This window comes from Rhinichthys klamathensis, unplaced genomic scaffold (genome assembly GCF_029890125.1).
Source record: "Rhinichthys klamathensis goyatoka isolate OS25496 unplaced genomic scaffold, OSU_Roscu_1.1 h1tg000001l_1, whole genome shotgun sequence".
Lineage (NCBI taxonomy): Eukaryota > Metazoa > Chordata > Actinopteri > Cypriniformes > Leuciscidae > Rhinichthys > Rhinichthys klamathensis.
Genome location: NW_026606555.1, coordinates 4,495,267 through 4,515,337, shown reverse-complemented (window position 1 = coordinate 4,515,337; position 20,071 = coordinate 4,495,267). Strand labels below are relative to the sequence as shown.

The 20,071-nt window shown below is 38.0% G+C and overlaps 2 protein-coding genes across 2 annotated transcripts; both read left to right on the top strand.

Annotated features, from left to right (window-relative positions):
* The first annotated feature begins 3,709 nt into the window (after positions 1-3,709).
* On the top strand, positions 3,710-10,501 carry ndufaf4 (NADH:ubiquinone oxidoreductase complex assembly factor 4). The gene is made up of 3 exons (XM_056258174.1): positions 3,710-3,882; positions 4,895-4,989; positions 9,855-10,501. Exons 1-3 carry the CDS (start codon positions 3,747-3,749, stop codon positions 10,170-10,172), a joined length of 549 nt encoding a protein of 182 aa, XP_056114149.1. The 5' UTR covers positions 3,710-3,746; the 3' UTR covers positions 10,173-10,501.
* Positions 10,502-12,054: 1,553 nt separating this feature from the next.
* On the top strand, positions 12,055-19,559 carry gpr63 (G protein-coupled receptor 63). The gene is made up of 2 exons (XM_056250354.1): positions 12,055-12,222; positions 17,645-19,559. Exon 2 carries the CDS (start codon positions 17,731-17,733, stop codon positions 18,964-18,966), a length of 1,236 nt encoding a protein of 411 aa, XP_056106329.1. The 5' UTR covers positions 12,055-12,222; positions 17,645-17,730; the 3' UTR covers positions 18,967-19,559.
* Positions 19,560-20,071: the final 512 nt, after the last annotated feature.

The window sequence follows — 20,071 nt, the reverse complement described above, 5'->3', positions numbered from 1 at the left end:
GGCTTTATTGCTATAACTGTTGTGCCTGATAAACACACAGGTAAAGCAGCCAGAGAAAAACTAATGTTGCAATGTCAAGGGTAACAGCCCAACTAAAGCCAACACTTATCACCATCATGGTGACTACAAACTAAACCATAAATCATCAACATCTAAACCTCAGTTAATTCTCAAAAAGACCTTGACAAGTGACGCTGGTAATGAGTTATTTACTCCTCCTCTGCTGAGATCTTTAGATATGTACTTTCTTCTTTTCTTTTCAGTTGATTAAATATATGGCTGTGGCTGGAAGTCAGTAGTTTACTATACAATCTAAGTCAAATTTACTAAACAAAATAAGTTATTTTCTGTGCATGTATTTATGTGACAATAAATGTGAAATGTGAATATATATTTATATGAATGACTGCTCAGGAGAGTAAATGCTGAAATGAAGTGTGATTTTATGGGGGTTTGCACATAATGATATAGTGGAGATCTGTTAGTGTTTAATGTTCTGTTGGGATGTAAAGTGTTTCTGTTGCGTTTTGTGTGTCACCATTGTGTTGAAGAGTAGAGCCTGTGCTTCAGTTCAGGATGAGCAGAGAAACACTGATGTTATGCTGTGTGTTGCTTTATTTAAAGGCAGTGACTGTAGTTGCTGATGTATTGATGATCTTTTTGTTAAGTTCATCAATTCAGGTGTATGCTGTTGTTAACTAACAATTATCTGCAAGAGGATTGAGTTAAAGAGATGGTTTGTTAACTCATTTAAGTTAATTTTATTTTTTTTAGTGGACTCAAATGAAATAAAATCACAGTGTAAATATGAAATGTCAATTGACCAATTTAAGATAATCGGTTTCCTCAAATTATCAAATAATCATACTGTAAATAATACAATAAAGAACTGTAAATTCACAGCTGCTCTTGTTTTTCTGCTTTTACAGGTGTGCTGTATTTTTTACAGTTAATTGTAGTTTATGATTTACGGTAATCTTGTAAAATTTACAGGCTTACTGGCAACCAAAATTGCCAGTAAGTTGCTGTAAATTTTACAGTAAATTTTTTACAGTGTAGCCACTGTTTCAAATAAATACCTAGGATTATGTTTATTTTCTTCTAATAGGTTTGAAAAATAAGCAGATCTATCGTAACCTCAGTTCCCTGAGAGAGGGAACGAGTATTGCGTAGCCGGCCGCACTATAGTAACTGGTGAAGTTGTCGCTTCAGTCGTATAAACCTGCTATAGAGGGAATGCATTAACGTCACTTCCCCGCCGGAACACGCCCCCCTCAGCGGGACTGAGTGGCAGAAGAGCTGCTGCGTGACTGGAGTTAATAGGGGAAATTGCGTTAACGCGAGTAAAACAAACTATTATCAGCTCAAACTAAAAGTTGGACTCGATATAGTGTTCCTTACAACTTATCAAAGATCCAGTGATCCATGGATATTGACATGCAGCCAGGAATCGTGTTTCCTGACATTTATATGTGCCTGATTTCGACGCCGGGGAAATAAATGAAGACAATTTGCCTGTAAACGTTTTATATAAATACAATATAGATAGGTCTAAATCCGAGTGATCACTTACATTAATGTTATACTGTATATCATCATATCGTCCAGCCCTAAAACTTGTATAGTTTTTTGTCAGTGTTTATTTAAAAACATCCAATTATGCAGAATATAGTCTGTTCTGTAGCTTTTTGCAGTCTGTAAAAATATACAGTACCTCAGATTTCTGGTCAAATCTAGTTGTACAGTCAATCGCAAAGCTCTTTCCCGTTTTAGATGTGTTTTGTGTGATTTTCACGGCATTCACGCTGAGAACAAATGCTGCCGCTCAGTCTTTTTGCCACTTGTGAGCGTGACCGCATTCACTCCGGCCGACGGTGACGTCATGCGCATACCCTCTATAATGGCAAATTCGGGGGTCTATATAGGCTGGGCCACGCCCCCTTGGCGGGCTCTGACGTTGGGCTAGCTCATTGGTCGCGCTTCAGAGTCGCCCGCGCCATTGGATTTTTGTTCATAGCCTTTTCAAATACTGTCTTCCTTTTTTTAACTTGTTTGACTTCGCTGCCTGTATATGCAGGTACTAAGAATTTTGACTGTTCTTTCTCTGCCATAATTGTTATTACTAGCTTCTGTGCCTCTTCAAACGGGTGCGCGCATTTGGGCTGCTCCTGTATCAGCAGAGGTGGTATCCATGGTAGCGAGGGAGAGTGACAGTCGCCCCAGCCAATATTTTCTTTCGTCCCGAATTGAATAATGAGTTGTGTTTATTGCAGTCCTGAGAGGACTACAGACACTCGATTTTTATCATTTCTTTTCCAGATTACTTACATTTTAATTATGCATTGATAAATAAAGACAGTTTAAACAAATTTGGAAAAAAGTATTTTTGGGGATTTTTACCTACCCTGCCTTTAATTGTAAAAATCGAATCTGTACTATTCACATACTATGCCTTTTTTTACTCAGAAAACCTAAGTTAAGATTGATTTATTGTTTTGAGTACCATTTTGTCAAGCAAAAAAAAAAAAAAGTTATTGAGGCGGGGCAATTCTTAATAGACTTTTCACTCATGTCCTCCACTTCTGCAGTTATCTTTCTCTGGTTGCATTCACTGATTTCCTGGTCATCTTAATGTTGAATTGTCAATACAACTGAATATTTGAGAGAACATCACATAAGCAGACTTCATAAATTGATGTTGATTTTCCTAAAATGTTTTCGTTTGAACTCACCATTATGGTGAGTTTTGGCACTTGGAACTTATTTTATATTATTGTAATTCTCTTCATTTTATGCAACAATATATCAGTTATTTGATTTCAAAGGAAGGAAAGTAATACATATTATATATATATCTTATAAATGATATATAATATAACTATGTTTCATGTCAAATAATGATCTTTGAATGTTGTTGATAACATTAAGGTCAAAAACTTTTAATTGGGTTGATATAATCCCTCTATGTGTTTGACAATATCTTGCAATTGACCATGCTTGAGTCACACAGACATTCAACATGAAAAACACAATACAATTTTATTTAAAGTAAATTATCAAGTATTCTCAGTTCTTTTTTAGTTAATAGAACTCTTGTGTAAGTGAACCATAAGCATTTGTCAGTACAACACTATTCTTATTTCACTAGTTTTTTTTTTGGCAATCGGTTTATAATGTTACAAAAGATTTCTATTTTAATAAATGCATTTTTTTTTTTTTTTTTTTTTTTACATTTTATTCATCCAAATACAGGTTTATGTTACACCATTTTCCCCACAAAGATGGTCAAACCTGAGATCACCTACATTGTGACCAGCCAGCAATGGTCCCCATGCAGGAAATGGATAAACATTCTAAATTATGTTTTTTTGAAAATGTAAAAATGCAGAACGTTTTTTTGTGATGGGTAGGTTTGAGGTTAGGGTTAGTGTAGGGGGATAGAATATACAGTTTCTACAATATCATTATGTGGAAAAAGTCCACATAAAACATGAAAACACATGTGTGTGTGTGTGTAAGAGAGAGAGAGAGAGAGAGAGAGACATATTTTTCGGTATAATTAATAATATTTGTAAATATACAAAAATATGATGTTTATAACATTTTAAGAAACAAAACAAACAAAACCATTTGGCGAGTCAACTGCAGAATCAGCCAGTCGAGGGCAGTAATGAGCGGGCTGTGTCTGATAGTAGAGTTAAATGAAGAAGAGGCATGTCCTCTGTCCGTGTGTAGATCTTTCCAGCATGGGCTCCAGAGTAACACGCATGATTAGAAACTTTAATTTAGAGAATCGCGCTTTCCGAGAAATAAGCAAGGCCAAACCTCAGGCAGCACCGCGACATCCAACAACAGGCAGTTTTCCACAAGAAGGAGTTGCGGGTGAGATAATGTGTTGAGTAACGTTATGCTAGAGTACAGTCATATAACCTGTGCTCATAAGAACTGGTTTAGGGGTGAAGCACCATGCCCAATGTCTTTTAGAAGATATATGACTTATAATCATATCTGTTACAGAAATTAGTTAAATACAACCACTCAAAACAGGTGGTGTTGTTTAATTTCAAAATTAGCTTAACTCTATTTATGTAATTGTGTTAATAGCCTGCTTACTGCACCAAAGTTTGTAGACACCCACTGTCGATAAGGGCATTTAAATAAATAAAAATTCAGTGACAACAAATTATTGCTTGTCATACAATGACAATCCCTTAGCTGTAATAGAGTGGACTGGACGCGGTTATATCCATATTTCCCCTCTTTTCACTACTGAAACATGGAGCAACTAAAACACTTTTTGTTTGTTTTATCCAGTTGTATTTAAAATTTAACAATGTGAGTTACATTGCAATAAAAAAATAGACAGAAGTACATGCTTTACCCCATTTTACTATGGTAAGCCTGTATTCATATTTTTTTCAATCTGTTTATGTATATCCTTGGATATCAAGGCAAAAAAAAAATCTCTTCTTCATATTTGTAATAGCAATATTATATTGAAACAATAGGGTGATCATGAATGCCCATTCGATTGCACTTTAACATTTAACTACTGACACAAAACATTCTGCTAAAGATCACATTAAAACTATATAACCACTTTCGTTGTTTCGTTTGCATTCTTGTCTTTACATGTTGTTTGTCTACTTAAGTTCTTTGATCGCATTGAGGATGACCATGTAGACATCGGCTTTAACCGTGTGTTTTTCCCCTCTTAGCGATTTAGTTGGGTCAGATTCAACACCTTGTTCTCTGTTGCTTGTAGATCCAGAGGTGTCCATTGAGTAGCTGTGCCAAAAAAAGCCAGACCTGTTAAAAGAGGGTGCTCACATAATTTTGGCAATACAAGTTACACCTTTTTCTGTTTGATCTGACGTATGTGTTTCTGTGCCAGAGACCAGCATTGCAGAAGAGATTCACCAGAAGAATGACCCACTGCTGTCAATGCTCAAGGACGTTTATGTGGAGTCTGACGATCCAGTTTCTCAGGTTTGAAGTTTGGGATCATTTCACCAACAGTACAATTATAGTCATCAGTTGTATTACTGTAGTGTCACATTAATTCAGATTCTTATGTCCGGTTTCACAGACAAGGCTTAATCTAGTCCCAGAATAAAATGCATGTTTGAGCTGTTTTGACTGAAAGCAACTTAAAATGTCACTGCCATAATTTTTTTAATCAAGATGCACACTATAAGCTAAAAGCTACTTAAATGTCCTAATTGTACTAAGGCCCAATCCTGGCTTAATCTAAGCCCTGTCTGTGAAATCCAGGCCATTAAAGGGTTAGTTCACCCAAAAATGATAATTATCCCATGATTATCTCACCCTCAAGCCATGCTAGGTGTATTTGACTTTATCCAAACACAGAGTTATATTAAAAAAAATCCTGCCTCTTCCAAGCTTTATATTGGGAGTGAATGGTAGCTTAGATTCTATGGAGGGATTATTGGGTCAGATTGAAAACTAAAAGTCTAAAACTAAAAGTCTTAAACGAAAACCAAAAGTCTAAGTTTGAAACTAAAAGTCTAAGTCGAAAACTAAAAGTCTAAGTCAAAAATGAATTTGGTATTTAGGATTGGGCATTTGGTATTTAGGATTGGGCATTTGGTATTTAGGATTGGGCATTTGGTATTTAGGATTGGGCATTTGGTCATTTAGCCATTTAGGATTTAGGATTGGGCATTTAGGGATTTAGGATTGGGCATTTAATCATTTAGCCATTTAGGATTGGGCATTTGAGGATTGAGGAGTGTATGCAAATAAGGAGGCGTGGCCCAAATACTGGAGGCTGGGTTTGAAATGGCTGGTGCAGATGCACCTTATGGACAGCAGAGGGAGCTCCAGTGCTAAGGAGCACACTGTAATGAAACCAAACAGAGCGAGTGAGCAGGTCTGGAGCGAGGACTGTACTTTATAATGTGATAACTTCAACTTAATGACAGCGTTGTATAGGGGTACTGGAACGGTACATGTATTCCTATTGAACCGAAACGGTAGCCTACGGGCGTCACGGTTCGGTGCACGAATGTACACGGAGAATACACGGTATAAAAATAAATAAAACTCTAAATAGCGATACATTTCGCTCTACTCGCGTTTGGTGTGAACGCAGCATAACAAACAGGCTGCGATATCAAGGTTGCAATGTTGGAGTGTGTGCTGCAAAGTTCAAACTGCAAAGTGTGTATATTTGTGTACACTCGCAATAAAATACAACATTGTGCTTTTGTCACACTCTAAAATCTTGTCAAACTGTAACCTACAACTGTCACCCAACCAAAATCACACACACACACACACACTCTCTCTCTCTCACACACACACATTTTAACTATTTATTTAAGTCCACTTAAAAGAAATTATTTACAGGGACACAAATACTATAGATGCAGTCAAATGCATGCACATAATCAAGGACCAGTGGCATACAGCAGATCTTCACAATATTTAGCATCACTCAGTTGTTATGGATACAAGTAGCACCGTCTCCGCCAGATATGACGGCTGCCTATAATAGCAGACAGAGCGCAGTACTTTGCTAGCCGTTTAGCCCTCTTTTTGGGCATCCCTAGTTGTTGAAGCCCCCTTACAACCAGCCTGTGTGTGTGTCCTAAGCTGCCAAATATGATCACAAGAAGTCGGCTGTGATAACCTAACTCTGAGATGACGTTTAGGAGTGGTTGATATTTAATCATCTTAGTCATAAAAGCTTCTTCCATACTAGAGTCAAAGGTACATGCAACCTCCACAACGAACACCTCGCTGATCTCCTCATTAATCACAACAATATCTGGTGTATTTGCAAGCACATGAGAAAAGGTTTCAGGGCTATTACAATTCTGAAACATAGATGATTTTACACACGAATGTTTGTACATTTTTACAGCAGATGAGAAAAAGCTTGATATGTCCTTCACTATAAGATCCACTATTCTGTCGTGGCGTGCGATGTACATTCCTTTATAGGCATGGCAGCCGTTTAAGATGTGTGGCAGTGTTTCTGTGATCTGTTCTGTGGTGTGATGCAAGCAGTGAGGTACCTGAGTTGTAGGAAACCAGATAGAAAGAGACACACACCTAGTTCGTTCGCGCCCACGCCTCCCCCTCTCTCTCTCGCGCACACACACACTCCAGCATTGCAATCTTGATATCGCAGCCTGTTTATTATGCTGCGTTCACACCAAACGCGAGTAGAGCGAAATGTATCGCTATTTAGAGTTTTATTTATTTTTATACCGTGTATTCTCCGTGTACATTCGTGCACCGAACCGTGACGCCCGTAGGCTACCGGTTCGGTTCAATAGGAATACATGTACCGTTCCAGTACCCCTATACAACGCTGTCATTAAGTTGAAGTTATCACATTATAAAGTACAGTCCTCGCTCCAGACCTGCTCACTCGCTCTGTTCGGTTTCATTACAGTGTGCTCCTTAGCACTGGAGCTCCCTCTGCTGTCCATAAGGTGCATCTGCACCAGCCATTTCAAACCCAGCCTCCAGTATTTGGGCCACGCCTCCTTATTTGCATACACTCCTCAATCCTCAATCCTCAAATGCCCAATCCTAAATGGCTAAATGATTAAATGCCCAATCCTAAATCCCTAAATGCCCAATCCTAAATGGCTAAATGACCAAATGCCCAATCCTAAATACCAAATGCCCTATCCTAAATACCAAATGCCCAATCCTAAATACCAAATGCCCAATCCTAAATACCAAATGCCCAATCCTAAATACCAAATGCCCAATCCTAAATACCAAATGCCCAATCCTAAATACCAAATTCATTTTCGACTTAGACATTTAGTTTTCGTTTAAGACTTTTAGTTTTAGACTTTTAGTTTTCAATCTGACCCAATAATCCCTCTATAAGATTCTTTTGGGCTTCTAAATCTAAGTTACCATTCACTCCCATTATAAAGCTTTGAAGAGCCAGGATATTGTTTAATATAACTGACTGTGTTTGGATAAAGTCAAATACACCTAGAATGGCTTGAGGGTGAGATAATGTTCATTTTCGGGTCCCTTTAAGTTATATGAAATCTAGTAAATTTGTATTACAGTGAAATGGATTAAATTTCAGCAACAATTAATAATGCATGTGTTTAGTAACTTGGAAGAGGCCATCCGCCGCCCACAAGCTTATGCGTTTGAAGCGTTTCATGTAAAGTGCTCTCATGCTTTAGACAGGCGAGTTCATGCACTCTTCCCACTTCAGTTTGATCTGTGGCCTCGGACAGGTTTTCTAATGCTTTGTTCTGAGAAATTCACAGACCAAATAGAAAAGTACCTGCATTTGGTGCTTCGTGGGTGTTCATTTCGGCCATAAAACTCATGCTAGTGTTTACAATTCTTATTTAACACTGTCGCGTTGCTGTCAATAATTGACGTTGTGTCACTCAGCAAATTGAAAAGCATTATAATTAGTCTGATGAATAATAACACTGTTAATATAAAGACTTGATATACAAAAATCCGTGTTAATAGAAAGTTGTATCTGTCAGATATTTCCACCCTGGTTAATTAGTGTGGTTTGCACTAACAATTCAAATAAATAATTAACTTTCATTGATATGTTCTCAAAGCTTTGTCAGTCTTCTGATGCTTATGCTATTTAGAGGAATGCACTTATTTTATCTTTGCACTAGGTCTCTAAAACCTTTAGGAGAAATAAGTGTGCTCATGCGATCCCTGTTAGAGATGCTGTGTTTGATTTCGTTTTTGACATTTCACACATAATGTGCATGTTATTGCCAGACAGATTTCATTTCTAATGGAGTGCTGTGGTCATGTATTTTTGCATAAAGTCAGCCATAGCATGTTTTCTAAGTGCGCGACCGACGTCAGCTTGTTTCTGAAATGTCTACATAAAGAATTGTTAATGTGCCTGTGACTTTTCTTTTCAAAGATTTTCTACATTTAGCTTCAACAAATGTAAACTACAAAGCATGACACGGGCAGCTATGCTTACAAAAAAGTATGTCATTATGGATTGTTGTGTGTTTACCTGTTCGGCTGATGCCGTTTAATGTCCCAGGCAGTGTTGCCAACTATTTTCAAAGGAAAGTAGCTAAGGCCTTCCCTAAAAGTCGCTAAATGTCGCTAGATGACGTCATACGTCAATTAGCATATTAATGACGTCATCGCGTCGTACTTGCGTTCTGTCAGCCTAGTGCGTTTTCTCTCTAAATTAATGCTCTATTCAATATAATATAGCCGAATGTCAAATAAAGCTGTTCTCATTTCCTATTTTTTTGTTGTCAGACAATTGAACGAGTAGCTACATCAATAGTGAATGATTATATTTTGTATAGGCCTATGTGGAACATTATCTGAATTGAGAGAGTTAGGGAACCGGATGAACTAAGCTCTGTGATAGTGTTACAAGTAATAAGCACAAGAAAAGAAATAAAATTAAAATGGTCAAACTAAATTCTTTAAATATAAAACAAAAGAAAAGAAGATAAGTGATAAGTCCATGGAAAACACTGCTCATTCGCGTCTGTCAGCGGCCGTGCGCTCCTCTCAGCCATTCACTGAACAGGGGAGACGCAGCTAGAGAGAGTGACGACAGGGAGAAAGCAAGACATCGCGCTCGCAGGACAGTACTGGCAACATTTGGAGGTTACTGAGGTTTGTCCAAAAAGTCGCTAAAATTGTCGCTAGTCGCTTTTTTGAAAAAATGTCGCTAAAGGGGTCTGAAAAGTCGCTAAAAATAGCGACAAAGGCGCTAAGTTGGCAACACTGGTCCCAGGCAACCTCTGTCATCTCATGTAATCTCCACTTGTTAGCAGCTCAGGTTGTGGTGTGCGCTGCCCTCTGCTGGTGTGACTGACTCTGTGCTCCTGTAGGGTGAAGCAGCATCGGCTCCGGTGAAGGTGGTCAAGACTCAGCCCCAGCGCCGGCTGCTGAAGTTCAGTCTGCCCGGCGACCCCTATGGTTTCTCGGATCTCACTGATGTTCCCAAAGGAAAACTGTCGCTTGTGGAAGCTTTAACCGGCCTGAACAACCACAAACGCATGCCTAAAACATGGACTCCAGAGAAGCTGGCGCTAGAGTTCTCTCTGGATCCCAAAGATGCCAAAGCGCTGACAGATTTCTTTTTTCCCTTTGATGTCAAAATCATTCCACCAAAATCCGAGGAGACGAAGCAGATTAAGGATTCTTAGCACACGTGAGCGCCGTTCTGTACAGACTCGAGTCGTCGCTGGAACGCACAATGGATAATTGCCTCAATATAAGTGTTTTGACATTTTGATTGTGTATATTGTTTGTTTTTGAAGGGCCTGTCTATTTATTAGTTTGTCTTATTTAAGCATGGCATATCCCAATGATAATTTCAGTTATAAGATAATTAAGATAAATTAATGTAAATGTTTCTGGAAATCTTATGTCATATCAATGATAGTATCAGCATCAGATCAGTACAGATTTTATTTCTCGATAAAGAAATGCTATATTATGTTTGCTGTTAGACAATAAATCAGCTGCCCTTGCATTTTGACCCAGTGAACTGAATTTAACAAGGTTGTACAAGGTGAAATATTCTATAAAGTTACTCTCTGCCATACTTGAATATTTGATTTTAATACTTTTTGCACTCCTGGTGGACATTCTATTTTAGTGAATTTCTGAATGTCCTGTAAAGAGCACATTCAGGGCTTTTCAGAGATACCAAATGTTTGGAGGATTCGCCATGACACTACCGGTAACTTATCTTTGTTAAAAATGACTGACATTAATTTAATGATCAAATTTAGCACTCATATTTTGTAATTATCATTTCAATCTGACTCATTTCAAATTGTTTGTCATTAATCATAATCTCAGTAAAATGTTAGGGGTTTCTAATCAAAATATGACTTTGTTACAAAACAGGGCATTGATTTCATACGTCCACTAGAGGACACTGGGACTTACATCATGTTTATCAGGCATTTTGGGAGACACAGGTGAATAGGGATAGAAATTATATATCAATATTCAATATATGAAATATTAGATATTATTATGAAAATGTGGCTCCCGTTAGAATATTCTAACTCCCATTATTGCACTACTTTTTTCATTACATGTTGCCCCAAGAACACATTAATATGCTAATACAGATACATTGTATTGAATGGGAAAACCCATTTATTTTACCCACATATTGCATAAAGTAAAATGGTATATCAATTTATTCCGTTATATCTTTCATAACATAGATGAGAATCATCTTTATACAAAGTTTGGTTTTTAAAAAACTGAAACCTAAAAAAAAATCCAATTGTTTTTGCCTGTAAAATGTAATTTCATGTCCTTTTATTTTTTTTTAAACAACTGAGTCCATAGCATAATATTCATTTTATTCATATAATGAACAAAATTCCCCCCTTAAAGATAGTTTTTTGTTTTAAATGTCTCGTTAGCAGCAGATTTTTTTTCGTGTGCACATTTCGAGTTAAAGTTTCAGATGGCTTCGTTTCGCTCATCACTAAATCAGAACACTGCTTTTCTGCGTCTGTTGTTTATTTCATTTTGTTTTATATTTCGAAACCACTGAACACAGTACAACAGCTGAACGAGATCAATTCCCGTCCCATTGATACCCGACCCGTCCCGCCGCCGCAACCAAACACAGCTGCAGCGACTGCGGTCATTGGCCACAGTGAGAACACCAGTGGGCGACTCCTGCGTTCTCATTGGTCAACGGCGTGTCAATCAAACCCGGCATTGAAATGTCATTGGTTTCCTCTCAGCGTGCGGTTAATGCGGGGACAGCGCGAGCGTCACGGTGTGTTTGGGATGCATATGAGAAACGAGACGCGGGTACAAAATGTATCATGCATTTCTCTCCGTTTAAAACGAGCGTTTGCATTCGGGAAAATAGCGAGGCAGTTTAAAGAAGTTTTCTCAGGGCATTTTAGATCATTAAGATTAGACATCTGTTTACACTGGGTTTTCTGATTGATTCATTACGCTAAAACGGGCAGAATTCAAAGGTTTTTTAAAACGTTTAGTCTTTTTAAACCGAAGCCCTGCCAGTCTGGTTTTATACCAATACGCGAAGAAATAGAGCGTGTAACATCTGTAAATAAGTGTATTTTATGTGGAAATGTTGTGTTGTCGAAGCTTCAAACATCTGGCGAGAGAAGGATGTGATTCTGAATCTCAGCGAATAATGATGTGAATGATGCGGCATCCTTTATTTCAAACAAGACACACAGGAGAATCAAGGTAAAAAACCAACTTTATTAATGATTGTGTTTAGAGTGCACTATATAACAATTTAAATATGATTGTGATGTTCTCTACTCTTTCCTCCATTTTAAATCAGTTGATTCACTTTCAAGGTGAATCTTTCAGATCCTAAATTGAAAGCAATTTGCAAGGCAAGATTTTCTCTGGTTAAATATAATATCGGTAAAAAAAAAAAAAAAAGAGTCAAAAGTGTAATAAGAATCATATCTCTGCAATTGTTTCCCCACCTATTTATCAGAGATGAAAGTCTGGAGCCTTTGATCTAGAAAGTAACTGGAATTCATTGAGCTTTTCCTTCTCTATCTTCTTCTTCTGGTCTGGCCTAGGCCTTTTCTGTCTCAAAACTGCAGCTTTTAGAAATGGAGGAATGTTCTAGGTTCACAACATCGAACAGTCTTACTGTTGAGGCCTCTTGAAGTGATTGTGCTTCATAATGGAGGGACGCATTTCCCAAGCATAGATGAAGAGACACTTAATCATTTTATTCCTGTTGCTAGGATCCACAACTTCAGTATACACGACTGTCATTCGCTCACGAGTTTCCTCTGCTGTCACTATGGTTTCAGCTGATACTGTACCACTGATAGTCTGCTGTAAGATGCTTTCCACTTCAGTTTGACTTCTTACAGCTTTTAATCCAATGCAGAAACCTTTTATTTGAGACTGGTCTGATATCATGTTATATCATGGATTCTTCTGTATTAGTCTCAAAAACATGTTCTTTCTTGTTACTTTGGTAGAAAATCATCAGCCAAGACCTGTGAATGTAGGTCAAGGTGGAAACTCTTGAGTCGATACAAGCCGATTGCAAGATTGTGCTGAAATAGTGATCTGATTTCACCTGATATGCGTGTGTGTGTTTGGCTTGTTTTTCTATTCCTGTGGGGACTTCAACCTGAATCCACCACACTGACTGGGCACCTAAATTGAGGAAACACGCTTATAAATCATACAGAATGAGTTTTTTTGAAAATGTAAAAATGCAGATAGTTTTGTGTGATGGGTGGGTTTAGGGGTCGGGTTAGTGTAAGGTGAGAGCATATAGCCTACAGTTTGTACAGTATAAAAACCATTACGTCCATGGAAGTCTCCTCAAAATAGGGAACCAGACGTGTGTGTGTGTGTGTGTGAAGATAATTATGTGTGTGCGAGTATGTATGGGTGCTTGCATGTGGGTGGGTGAGTTTATTTAGCATAAAGGTGCCTTATTCTCTCATTGTTTTTCATAGATGCTTTTGGGTAAAGTCAAAGTGGCACCTTGAAAAATCTTTTAAACCTAGCCTTTGTAGAGGAACTCTTTGCCAAGTTGCCAGACAAAATGCTCTCGTTGTCCTCTAGTGGAAAATCTACTCTTTAAGCCAGGACTTTTCAACTCCATTAACAACTAGGCCTAGGCCAAATGGAACAAAAATCTTTTGGGCATATAGTTCAACATGAATGTGCCCAGGTGATATGTTGCTTGGTAACTGAAATCAGCCTTTAGTTATGCGAAATAACTGTCCTTGGTGAAATAGTTTATTCTGAATTTTAATACATTTCATTTTAAGTTTTAGAAATATAAAATACCAAAGTCTGTTACAGCTGTTATAAAGTTATTCTCAAGGCTGGTTTTTTTTTTTTCTCTCTCTCTCTCCACTTTATGTTCGGCATTATCCATGGCGCAATCGATGAAAAACACAACCTCTTGTGGTTTATTGTTTTGGCTGTACGTTTTGAATAAATATTATTGATAAATTAAAACAACACAGTTAAAGGGATTGTTCACCCATCATTTCCTCATTTACTCACCCAAATGTTATTCCAAACAAGACTGACTGACTTGTGCAGAACGGCAAAAAAGATCATTTGAATAATGGTTTCAACTACAGGAAACACTGATCACCACAGTGGTGCTGCTCTTTCCTTCAGGGATTTACTCATTAACATCGGGTGTCATCACTAATTGTCACAGTCACACTGAGCGCGGTTAAACACAGGGGATTTTGTTGTGTAGCATCCAACCTTGAGACATTTTCAAGCCAACAATTTTGTAATCCTTATTAATATTTAAAAGACGTTCAAAGAATGTTTTCAGCAAACATTATGCGAACATTCATCAAATAACAATATATTTTGATTTCAAGAACATTGTTTTGAAAGTACTTAATTCTTACACTTGCCTATTAACCTTATTCATTTTAAGTTAGTTCTAAATCTTTAAAGGATGTTCCAAGAATGGTCTTCTAAGAACCTTTTATCCCAATATTATAAGAACATTAAAAAAACCTTACAGACAATGCATAAATTATGTTTTTTTGTGGTAACCTTTTGAGAGCATTAATACGATTAAATAATATTGAACAAACATTCTATGAATGTTACTGGAATAACTTTGAGAGAACCCTGTCAGAACATTAGCCAGAGTTGGAACGTTCCCTGTTAGCTGGGTTTATAGGTTTGTGATTATTCTTCAGATTTCAATACCTTTGTGAACCTGCTATTAAAGCTCAGTGGTTTAAATAAATGACATCTAGCTATTAATGGACTGAAAGACAACTGTTAAAACTAAACCAATAATTGTATTATATTCTTCAGTGAAAGAGGTACAAATATATGGGCAAATCCATGTCAGATCAACCACATTTTAGAAACTTCTTCAATCCAAATATTTGATTTTTGTTAATCATTTTGGAAAAAACAATATCTGTTACTTTAATTTCCTATTATCACTGTAAAGCTGCTTTGAAACAATCTATATTGTTAAAAGTGCTATATAAATGAAGGTGACTTGACATAATGATGGACATAAATGATGATCATTAGCCCCCAACATATTGTGTTGTATTGAATATCTGAACATGCATCATATCAAAAGAAAGAACATTGCCTCCGCTTTTAAACTAACAACCAAACAAACAAACAAAACCTGTTTTATTCTAGCTTCATGCATTCTGTTTTGTATCAATACTTGAATGTTGCTAAGTTTCATTAAAAAAAAGCAACATTTTGAGCAAAAAGCTGAGAAAATCGCATTTTTGTCCAAGACTACATCCAGATCAGATCAAAATCTAGATGGAGTAGATCGAGTCCATCAACACCTTCACAGTCCTACAGCTCGTCCTGGGTCGTGTCAATTGCTTAATCGATTGTAATCAATTGAAATCCCCCTGAGCATTGGAAGGGTTTTCCTCCCTGTATTTCCTTCCTACGGAGGTCCGGACAATATTTTCTTGGAATAGATACATTTCCATCTGGGCTGCAGTAGTACTACTTTGTAAAAGAAAAAAAATCCTAAACAGTCAAAATAGTGATCTCAGATGATGAGCCAAAGCAGTGGTGTCTGATAATGTTAAAAAAAAAAGAAGGAAAAAGTCAGTTGAGCCCAATTGGATATGAATATTAAAGGGTAAGATGTTTTATCTGGCTATTATTATTTTTACATTTTGATAACTACAGTATCTATGGCAGAAGGCCATGTGACAGAAAATGTATCGTATGAGGGTTCAGGGTTTCCTTATGAACTCAGCACCATTTTCATATTTTGCTCAAAACAAGTATCTTATAAAAACAAACAATGCACATAATAATCAAAACGCTATCATCATGAGCAGAAAACAAAGCTATTACTAGTACTTTCAAACTTTTTGTGGTCTTTCCATCTACAAATAATTTCCCCAATTATAACATTGTTTATTATGAAATGCTGATTGATAATGTAGATGAAAAAGACGTCCTGTCAAAAAAAAACATTTTTATTGTACAGTCGGACTGTCGGAGTCATATGTATGACAGATAAAAGTAGCCTAATAGTAATAATATTTATAAGAAATGGTAAAATTCTCATTTTCTGCTGCTTTAGTGAAAGTAAGCATTCTATTTTGCTAGAGTTGTTAAAATACTAGTGTCAGTTGCTCCATTGTTTTGATGCGCTGCTCACTTTAAACTGCTGAAACGGTAAAACAGTGCTACCGTTGTCATTGTGTTTTGCGGTCCAGTTTCAACAATGTCAGAGTCCGGAACCGGACCACGGTCCGCTATTTGAGGACCCCTGCGCTATGTACAGTGTACTGTGTTCATCGGCTTGTACACTCATTGCGATTCATTATGAGATTTAAAAGAGTGCACTCGATAATGTCCACCATGGTTTTGCACACAACTACAAATGTGTTCTCTCGCAAAATCTTTGCATTTCTCTGAGAAACTTTCCTTTCACTCACCATTTCCCTTCGGGGGCTCCGTACTTCAAACATGCTTGCTTGACGTGCAAGAACCAATGAGGTTCATTCTCGTGTTACGCAGCGTGTTTGAGCTTCTGCAAGAACCAATGAGGTTTGTTCTTGTATTTGTAAACAGCTTCCGTTTACCATATTTCACCAACGTTGATCAAAGTTTATTTGAACAAAAGCCTGAATAAAATAAAATAAAGTGATTGTGTCTTTTCAGAAGACTCAGACTAAATCGCTCTATTCATATGGATTTCATATTCATTTTGAACATTAAACGTTTTGAACCGTTAGAGTTTTGGGTGAATAGACTTTCAATGAATGGAGACTCTGAAATATCTCTGATGTAATTAAAAATATCTCCATTTGTTTTGCAAAGATGATTGAAAGTCTTATGGGTTTGGAATGAGACTAATTGATGACTGAATTTTTTTTATTTGTAGATGAACTAACCCTAAAACGAGGGTTGTAACATTGTTTATCATGAAATACTGATTAATAATGCTAAATGTAGATGACATGGCATGACGGATTTAAAAAATATATATTTATTATTAAAATAAAGTATTTTGAAAACATTATCCATATCAAATCTTCATATACAAATAATTATGAAATTGTTATTGTTAACATTGGGGTTTGCGATGTAGCTGCTGTCAGATCCAATACAGTTGGCTCAGCTGCTTAATTTTTCAATTAGTTTTTTTTTTTTCTCTCTTCATCGTTTACAAAACAATCTGCAGTCAAATCATTTGAATTTAATCATATAATCCTCTGATGCGATCTGGGATGAAATGAAAAATAAACCATCCATTTGTTCCTAAAGCTGGGGAATCTGTACGGTCTCAAACAAGCTACATAAACTCTTCCGTTTGTCCTGTTGTTGACAGACTCAGGTGTGTGGAGTACATCAGAAACTAAACTCACGTCTGTATACTCCAGTGTAGACAGCGTCAGTGATTATAATGAACTATATTTGCTTTTAACGCAACGCTCACATCTGGTGTAAACCGGTGTCAGCCATTAAGCGACTGGTTTCCATGTGGATGGTGTATAACTATTTCACAGTAAACCTATTCTAAACCTGCAGTCAGCTGGCAGCATCTCTTTGCTATGACTCTATATTGTGTTACATGTTAGATTGTTTGTGACGTTGTGAATCTTGCACAGCTAATTCATTTTCTCTTCTTCCCCAGGCTCTGCCTCCATGCTGAGATGTGTGCTAGCGACCCGTCCGATAGGCTGAGCTTGCTCTCTTTACCATGTAACTGCAAAAAGAAGAATGCTTTATTCCTCCACTAGTCTGCCTGTGGCTTCAGGGCCGCCCAGCGCCACCCTGCCCCCCCCACCGAGGGCGCTGACCCAGCCAGCGGGTACAAGAGCCATGGAGAACTCCTCCGCTAAAGCCAACAGCTCGCTGGAGCTCCGGACTCTATCGGGATACGTAACGCCTCCAGCTGTCGGGCCGGACCCGGTTCAGGGCCTGAACCTGCCCCTTCAGGTGTTCTTCGGGTCGGTCATCATCTGCGTGCTGCTGCTGGCCTTCCTCGGAAACATGGTGGTCTGCGCCATGGTTTACCAGAGAGCCGCCATGCGCTCCGCTATTAACATCTTACTGGCCAGTCTCGCCTTCGCCGACATGATGCTAGCGGTCCTCAACATGCCTTTTGCCCTGGTCACAATGGTGACCACGCACTGGATCTTCGGAGAGGTGTTTTGCCGCGTGTCAGCCATGTTCTTCTGGATGTTCGTGATGGAGGGCGTAGCGATTTTGCTGATCATCAGCGTGGACCGTTTCCTAATCATCGTTCAAAAGCAGGACAAGCTAAGTCCACGCAGGGCCAAAGTGTTAATCGCAGTCTCGTGGTCTCTGTCTTTCTGCTTCTCTTTCCCTCTTTCCGTTGGCCATCCGGCCCTGGACATCCCCCCCAGAGCACCACAGTGTGTTTTCGGGTACACGGCGGACCGGGGCTACCATGCCTACATGATGCTGATAATGCTGGTGTTCTTCTTCGTACCGTTCCTGGTGATGCTGTACACGTTCATGGGCATCTTGAGCACACTCCGCCACAACGCGCTCCGCATCCACTCCCACCCGGACTCGGTGTGCCTCAGCCAGGCCAGCAAACTGGGTCTGATGAGCCTCCAAAAACCCTTTCAGATGAACGTCGACATGAGCTTCAAAACACGTGCCTTCACCACCATCCTCATTCTGTTCTCGGTGTTCACCGCATGCTGGGCTCCGTTCGCCACCTACAGCCTGCTGTCCACCTTCAGTCGCCCCTTCTACTACAGGCAGAACTTTTTTGAGATCAGCACGTGGCTGCTGTGGATTTGCTACCTCAAATCAGCTCTGAATCCTCTGATCTACTACTGGCGTATCAAGAAGTTTCGCGACGCCTGCCTTGACCTGATGCCCAAGTACTTCAAGTTCCTGCCGCAGCTGCCCGGCCACACGAGGAGGCGGATCCGCCCCAGCGCCGTTTATGTGTGCGGGGACCATCGCTCCGTGGTGTAGTGGAGGACCTCTTTTAACCCTGAAGCGTCTTTTGTAATTCGTATGGTACAATCCTATCAGGCTGTGATATGTTTGGTCTTTCTTAAAACTGCAGGATGTTTTAGCTGTAAAAGATTGTACAGATGAGAAGCCTGTACAGTTAAACTACTTTAATTGCACAATGTTTTTTATAGGGTTTAGAATTTACTAGACGTTTGTTCAGTACATATCAGTCAGGTGCTGCTATATTTGGTGAAAATGTGCAATCTTCTGTTTAATGCCATTGAATGTTATATTTTGTGTGCTGTATTTGTTTTTTTTTCCTGGCTTTGTGATCCGGTTTACACTTTAACATTTTTTAATTTTGTTATTAATTGTTCAGCTATTCCTTTTTTTTCTTCTTTTTTTTTTTAGGGCTGCACCGCTTATGAAAATTTTGCCCTATACCGATAACTGACAATACTTTATATTTGAAAGCCGATAACCGATATATTGGCCGATAAATGCAAATCCAAATCCAAATTTTTATATAGTTTTTGAGAGCCTGATTACAAAAAACAAAAGTCTCACCATTAAAAGCCATGTCCCAAGCACTTTAACATAAATCAAACATATACAGTTTAAAAGTTTTAAAATTGGCCAACTTTTCTAATAAAAAAAAAAAATATCTGCCTTAAAAATAAATAAACTGCCTAAATAATTCAAACAAGTCATTGGACAACATACTAGCGTATAAAGAATCAAATTCCATATGCCATGGATAAAATAAGATAATTCATTATCAGCTTTAAGATATCTACGATATCATTATAAATAACATTAAAATGGAACATATTTCGTCCGATACCGATTGTTGGCCGATATATCGCGCATATAATTTTTTTTCAGTGTGGAAAAAAGGCATTTGACAAAGGTGACTATTCAGCATCTTCCAATCTGATAAGACTTTGTGGAAATACAGTACATGATTTTTATGTGATTTTTTTTTTTTTAATTGTGATTTCCATTTTTGGAAGTGAATAAAATCATGGAAATGAATCAAATCGTAATTCATGGATATTCCATTCTAGTTATTGCTTGTTGTGAGTGTAATCGTGAAGGGGTTTTTCCCCCTTGGTGTCATGAA